Source organism: Teleopsis dalmanni, chromosome 2 (genome assembly GCF_002237135.1).
Source record: "Teleopsis dalmanni isolate 2A chromosome 2, ASM223713v2, whole genome shotgun sequence".
NCBI classification, from domain to species: domain Eukaryota; kingdom Metazoa; phylum Arthropoda; class Insecta; order Diptera; family Diopsidae; genus Teleopsis; species Teleopsis dalmanni.
Window position 1 is genome coordinate 135,865,017 of NC_051847.1, and position 7,969 is coordinate 135,872,985.

A 7,969-nucleotide genomic window follows, 5' to 3' on the forward strand; every position below is an offset into this window, starting at 1 on the left:
TTCCAATAGTTTTTTTTTAAATCTGATTTATTATATAATATCTGTAAAAGATTTTTAAATTATTTTTTTCACATGTCAATTCTCTTTTTCTGCAACATTTCCTATAGAGCAATTCTACACCTTTCCAAACCATATTGCTTAAGTTTTATTTAATTATATCAATTGTCATTTATTTACGGCAACACATACCATATACAGTTAGTTCCAGATCCTATGAGACTACTGCCAAAAAATCATTAGTGCAGTAACATCTATGAGTGAATGCTTATGAGTAAATGGCTTACACTTTATCAAATTACTGTCAAAAGTCGAATGATTTGGTTTCTATTTAAGTAATCTTTATAACAAAGATTAATACTCTTAAAAACCAATATAGAATCAATCTAGATACAGATCTATATAATGACTAGAATAGATCTAAAATGGAGAAACTTGTTTTAGTCTTGTTTAATAAATTTGAACACAATTTAGGTTTATTATTCAAATATTTTTGTAAAGACAATGCTACATAGTTGCTAGAATATAGGTCTGCATTTACAAAGAATGTACTATTAGATTTCAAAGTCCATTTCACAAAATCTACAGATATCAGTATCAAAAAGATCCAACTTATTTAAGTTATACCTCAAATTGCAGCGAAATGTAAATACCTAGATAAAATTCGTAAGTGTGCACTGCTTAGTGGTAATTCCTTGTTCAATATTCCATTTGTTGGGTTAAGAAGTTATTTTACTTGTAACACACACACACACACACACATTGGCCGCTAGTTGTCTCCAAATACTTTTTTCTCGCATTTCCCTTGAGAGCTTAGAACTAATTAAGAGCAAACATTTTTTTCAGTTATAACCGATTTATCAAGGAGTCATCGCAATTGGGGTGATCTTCCAATCTTGCTTGGATCTTTTTCTTCGTCAAAGACACCACGAAATAAATCGAAAAAAAATAAATCAAATTACTTTTTCCTTTCAATATTCGATCACAATATGAACATAATAATTAATTTATTCATTAATTCATTTAACTAGTTTTTGATCAAATAATTATATCATATAAAATATGTTAAAATTTTTATAACACAATCAAGAAAACTATTGGTTTGTACCTCTGTTTTCAAGCGGCTCAATGGTCTAGGGGTATGATTCTCGCTTTGGGTGCGAGAGGTCCCGGGTTCAAATCCCGGTTGAGCCCGGCATTATTTTTTGCTATTTTACGTTTAGTTTAACTATTTTAGTATAATTTATCTGTAAATAGTACATACATATATTTTCTCCTTAATGCAATATATCACATTTTAAAAATTAATTTTTTATTGTTATTTTTATTTGTATATAGCATTATGCACAAATAATATTCAACGAATATAATATTTCTAAGACGAACTTGTGAGTATATGAATCATCTTTTTTGAGATTAAGAATAGATCTAAACGAGGCATTGCTGGTCACACTAGCTAAAATGCACACATTTGGTAGAGAAGAAGATACAAACTTTGAAAGTCTGAGTTCAATTCATTGCAAAGTCATGCTTTAAGATCAATGGAAAAAATTATTAAAATAAATATGAATTTATGCAAAATGTATTCACACCACTAATATTAATTTGACAAGAAATTATTATCCACTATAATACATACTGCGATCTAAGATTTTATAATGATAAGATTAATTACCGATGTTGACTTATGAAGTGGTCTCAAAATGAGTTTTACATAAAATATTTGATTATGAAGTATATTAAACTTATTTCATTGGTCAATTTTACTATATCAAATCATATTTTTTTGTTAATTGTAACTGAATCATGCTGTTTTGAAGTTTATAGTATACACAATGAAACTGTATTCATTTCTAAATTCTAGATCCTGTTTACCTTTGCGGAACTGAGGATGATACCGCAGAGCACACCTTCTTTGTGCTTTCTCCCATAGAATGACAATAGAAAAAATGATCGAAAATAAAACATACTGGGATCGCATAGCAACGTTTGCTGAAAAGATCCTGAGGTTGAAAAAAGTAGATCTCGACAGAAGGCAGCTGGATCAAGCAGATTTATTACATCAAGACGAAATGCGACTAGTCACTGTGAACAGCAGCGTGGTCTGGACGCAGATTGCATCAATAGAAATCTTTAATAACCCTACCTCGAAGTAATACTAACATAGTTCCGGAAGAGGAATAGGTCTCTAGAAATGAGGGATGGGGTTTGGGGTCCATAGGAATCAGGTACTTACTTTCCCGCCACAAAAAGAAAAAAAAACGTTCCTGCTTATCTGATCAAATTTTTGATATTGAACATTTTTATACAAACGTTTTATATACTGGCATTGACTTGCTACCATTCGTGATTTATTATAATTATAACTCAATAATATTGAATATTATTGTTAATATTGAGCATTATTCCGAGAAAGAGCATTATTCTCATTTTGGATTCTCATTAACATTGAATATGTTTTTATAGAATTTTTTGTCAATCGGTATTAACATCAACTTTTTTTTTTTGGCTTCTTACTATCTACTTCACTAACTAATAAGATAAGTTAAGTAAATAAAAGAAATAAAAATTTAGAAAGTCATAGATTAAAATATTTAAGTTAGTAAATAACTTATAAGAAATAAAGTGCAAGCTAGCTGCACTAAAATGACAGAATCAATTTGAAATATTTCTATACAAAGGGTTTGTATTAAAATTTTAGAAACCTAAAAATAAATAACTAAATAAAAAATTAACTGTGGTGATAAGTACTAAAACTCTAACTTTTTATATAAATATCTGGATGCACTTGTGAAAGATTTTACAATCTTCCTAAATGAATACAAATGTCGTGTAAATGCACTTAAATCTGAGTACTACCAATCTATTAGATATCGTGTCAATTTAAAAACTTCAATTAAACAGAACCAAAGCACTAAAAAACTGGAAGTACCAATATATTTGCAATCAGAAAAACTTTCTTCTGGTATCTTTCAAATGAATATAACTATTTAACTCAACCGCAAACATAGTTAAATCTCTACATCGATAATGTTTGTTACGCGATTAAATAAATTGCAAAAACTGATTGAACCTCGAGCAGATACATAGCTAAGGGGTGGATGGTCGGGGTATTGTGATTTGAAAAGCTGAAATTCGTCAAAATGATTTGAAGAACTATATGTCTATTCGCTATTAATACATGATATGAATAAATGGTTAACGAAAGTATAGTCACAATCCAACATTTTATCTGAAATCCCTCTTGAATGTTATGGTATCGCGTCTGCCCAGAACATCTATATTATCACAATAGCTGTAAATTATTTAAGTGGAATTTAGGATTTCCCGAAGTTCAAAATGTAAAAAACAAACATAATTATCAAATATTCTTCAGCAGCAGAAAATTAAAATTCGGTCATAAATAATTGATCAAAAAGCTTGCGATCATAAATATAGCATATACATATATAGCAAAATAAATTTTATTTAAAAAAAAATTGCAAAAAATTCTTGGAGATGCGGGGCATCGATCCCCGTACCTCTCACATGCTAAGCGAGCGCTCTACCATCTGAGCTACATCCCCTATGTCCACCACTTGTCACAAATGCATGATGAATATTGTGTGACATTTTAAATCTTATTTTACAATAAAACTTCTTTAATGATAAATTATTTAAATGCGATATTTTTAATATTACCAATATTAATTAATATATCTGAAGTGTTATACTTACCCACTTACAAACAGTCAATTTCTATTAACAATTCGTTAAGTTAAATTAAAATAAATACGGATAAATTTTTAATATTTGAAAAAATATATTTTAAGTGACACACATTTTAATAAAACCACAACTAAACACAATTTTCAAACAATATTACATTATTATAATTATTACACTTTTTTAATATGTATGAATGTACTGTGCTATTTATGTATGTACATATTTTGACATAACCTCATTAAGGATACTTTTCTTTCGCATTTATGCAATTGGGAAGTAGCAAAATAATTGTAATAAGTTCGATTAAAAGAACTTAAAACACTTTACCGAATTTTACATTACATATTACAGTGATTCTTCATTCGTATATTAAAATGCGACTTTATCTATATTTAATGTTAACTTTTTACATTTTAAATAAAGCCAGTGACTGCCATTTAAAACCAACAGAAAAAAAGCGTTGTAAAACAGTTCGATACCGCTGCACTATTAATCGATAACTGTATTGATAATCGACTGTAACTGATCAAAGGTGGTGAAATTTTAAATAAAACAGTTAAACAAAACATTAAACATTTGTATTTATTATGTTGTAAATACATAAATTTCCATTATATATAAAAAAAAATTATTAAAAGAAAAAAACATTTCTACAAAAAATATTTTCAAATTAAACGCAGAGGAATGTATATATATATGTATGTATATACATGCATTATATAAATGCCACTCATTCACCGCACACAATTAATTTACGCAATTGTGTTGCCATTTGTTTATTCCTTTTTATCATAATTTAAAACTGTCAATATTTGCACTTTATCCCAAAGTCTCAGGTTTATTCTTCTGTAAAAATACAATTTCTTGCAATTTTGTTTGTTTTGTTATGATTTCTTTTATTTCTTTATGTGGAATTGTTTTGTTTTGATTTCTTTTATTTGGTTACTTTTCATCAACACACAGCAATGAATTTTTATTTTGTTCTTTATAAAAACCTGCTGATGCATATAATTATGGAAATTTAAAATTTTGCATTTACCGCCTTTAAGTAATATCTATTGTTTTTTGTCTGCAGTGTACACCCGCCTTCCAATGAGATTGAGTTTATTTAAATAAAACTTCGTTAGAAATGCAAAAGATAAAAGTTGAGCACATTTAATGTATTCTTAATGTTTAGTAAATAAACATTATACCAACTAAATACAACTATATAAAATAATTGCAAAACACTGAATTTAAACATCAATAAAGTTATATAAATAAAATAATATATAAAATAATTAAAAAGTTACACTTAAGAATAGAAAAACTTTAACATTTTGACTTCTATTCCTACAAAAATAAATAAAATGACTTAGAAGAATTAAAAAAAAATAAAAATATTACTGTTTATAATACCAACTTGAATTTTCATTGCTCAAATTGTTCAAATTAAAAAGATACTAATAGATTTCGTATCTTATTTTTCTCTGAGTTTCTATTTACTAAAATTAAAATAAAAAACAATTTATGATTTCTTTTATAAATAAAAATTATATTTTATCAAACACATATATAAACACATATCAACTCATCAGAGATATATTTTTTTAATTCTAGAAATTGAGAAGAAAGAACAAAACAAACAAAAGCCATACGAACGAAATTGATCACAGAGTCTACTGTTACTCTAATTGCCACGCTTTCGCTATAATCCCACCTCCTTCACCTACTCGTAACCTAACTACGTCTTGCCCTTGTTATCCGGCTTAAATAAGCCCAGTCGCTTAAGTGCTGAGGCTCCTGATCATATCTCTCTCTCCTGATTACCGGAATGAAGTTTCACTTTGCCATGAAAATATTCTCCGGACTTAATGCTGTATTATAATAAAAATATTACAATTAATAATATTTCGCAGAAAACAAAACTAAAAATGTATAAAATATTGATTCGCTCAGTAGTAACATATGGCTGCGAAAAATGAAGATTAACTGAAACTGATGCAAGCAAGATAGCAGTATTTGAAAGGAAAATAATCAGAAAAATTTTTGGACCCGTAAAAGAAATTGGAAAACAAAAGCAAAAAACGGAGAAGAATGAACAGGCTTAGGTCCTACATGAATTTATCGCGGATGATGATAATATTATAATTAACATAAAATTTGAAATTTGGAAAAACATAGATTTTGGGATTATTATAACTTTGTATAAAAACAAAACTATCAATTTTAAAATCTATATTTGATAACGAAGACCTGTATTATTTATGGGCAAAAGTTTCATTAAATGTAACTAGAAAGAAATAGCAACGCTAAATTAAATCATTAACTCCACAAATATGCAGCGATATGAAACAGTTTTTACACAAAATCACAAAAATTAACTAATAATCATAATAATAATAATAATAACATAAAAATAATATATGAAATAATAACTAATATTTTTAAACAAATATTGGGACATTTCAATTAAAAATATGTACTATTGAAATATTGTGTGTGAAAAATAAAATAGTAATCATGTTTTTTAAATAAAGCTCAGTATATATTGGTATTTGTACGTATAAATTTGAATTCAATGTGATTTTATTTTACTGTAAAGAATAAGTTAAGTTGGTTAAATTAAAAGAACCGTTGCATAAACATTTAAACTGAAATCATTTCAATTCTTTGAACTTTCTTTTATTATGTATGTATAATATTTGTATTATAATTATTTAAATTTGAAATTCAATACAAAATTTTGTTATGAAAAAATTTTGACAGCTAAGTTAACTTTACTGTTATACAAAGCAGCCCGCAAATGGCCCGTATAACAGCAAGCACAATTTAAAGTACAATTTTTATAATTATATTTATATAATAAAATATAAGTAAAGTTATTTATTTATTAATACATAAATAAATAACTTGAATTAATTCTTTATTTATACATATTATAGGTGAATTCATATATTATTAAAATAAAATATTTAACATGTCAAATGAAGTACATATACAATATTCACAAGTTGTTTCAATTCTGTTATACTAATGTCAAAACAAGAATAACTTGCAGCAGCTGTATTAATGACAAATTTGACAGAAGTTTATAAGCGGAGTAAATAAATAGAATAGCATGGAGCCGCTTAGATTTGTAATTAAATAAATGTTTTATCAATTCAAGAAATTAAAATTATTAAATAAAAGTGCATTTTTAATAAACAACTGGCGAATTTGATTTGCGTGCTTCTTGCAATTTTAAATGTTGTTTGTAATACTAAGTTCTTATTGCAGTAAAAAGTAGTGGCCAAACAAAAGTGTGAATAATAAGAATTTTAATGTACAAAATATAAAAATTTAAAAAGTAAAAAATGCTAGCGATAGAGCTACCAAAGTTGCAACCATTAACAAAAGGTCCCAAGCCAAACAAACCGGCTGAGAATGATTCCAAAAATGTGAACTCCAATGGCGACGGAACAGCTGAAAGTGAAAACGCCGATGAATCTGAATCTGAAGAAGTGTGAGTAGTTATTTTATTTTAAATAATAAATAAAAATTATTGCATATAATAGTTTTTTTTGTTTGTTTTCTAATGGAAAAAGCTGTCACGATATGAATGAAATATATTTACTGCCAAGATGAAATATATCCAAAAGTTTAATGTTTCCTAATATGAGGTGGTTTTCATCACAGTACCACAACGAAAGCTGAAATATATTTTATTTGTAAATTTCAATAACAGTTTTTAAGAAATTTTAAATTTTAGAGAGTTCATATCTAATATTGTTGCTTTATTAGTTTTCGCAAGTTACACCTATAGTGTATTTTATGTGCGGGCATATTTGTTATTTTCCATTCTGTTCAAATAATGTGACCTCTGGAATCAAAGTAACTGTCTACTGGTAATATATTTCCTCGATCTTTTAGAATGTTTAATGTTTTGTTTTCATAATTCTCTACTTTTTAAAGGCAATTCTAGGACTTATACTTAGTGTGTTTTATATTTATATCTGAAGCCTTGCAGTATTCCTGTTAATTATGTTTCATCTGTAGTTCTCTTATATTAGTGTTTCATGCTCTACTATATGCAATGGTTTTTATGCAATAATTATTTTATGCAATTTATTTTTAAAAATTAACTTCCTTTTTTACATCAGCCGGATTATGTTAGTCTTATATTATGTTTGTGAATTATAATCCTTTTTTGTGGGTTTTTGTGTGCGTTGTAAATATTAATTTAATTTTTAAAATAATTCGATACACTTCATAATAATACTTAATTATTAATGCATAAGCGCAA

At 26.9% G+C, this 7,969-nt stretch overlaps 1 protein-coding gene and 2 non-coding genes across 3 annotated transcripts in view; 1 reads left to right on the forward strand and 2 right to left on the reverse strand.

Moving 5' to 3' along the window:
• The first annotated feature begins 1,119 nt into the window (after nucleotides 1-1,119).
• Trnap-ugg lies at nucleotides 1,120-1,191 on the forward strand. The gene has a single exon. It is a non-coding gene; the product is annotated as a tRNA-Pro (tRNA).
• Nucleotides 1,192-3,490: 2,299 nt separating this feature from the next.
• On the reverse strand, nucleotides 3,491-3,563 carry Trnaa-agc. The gene has a single exon. It is a non-coding gene; the product is annotated as a tRNA-Ala (tRNA).
• A 3,793-nt stretch (nucleotides 3,564-7,356) lies between these two features.
• Nucleotides 7,357-7,969, reverse strand: part of LOC119675775 (probable serine/threonine-protein kinase clkA) — a 33,930-nt gene continuing 33,317 nt past the window's right edge. Inside the window, exon 4 of the mRNA XM_038086984.1 lies at nucleotides 7,357-7,376. Within this exon, the coding sequence (XP_037942912.1) occupies nucleotides 7,357-7,376 (20 nt within the window). The remainder of the gene's footprint in view (nucleotides 7,377-7,969) is intronic.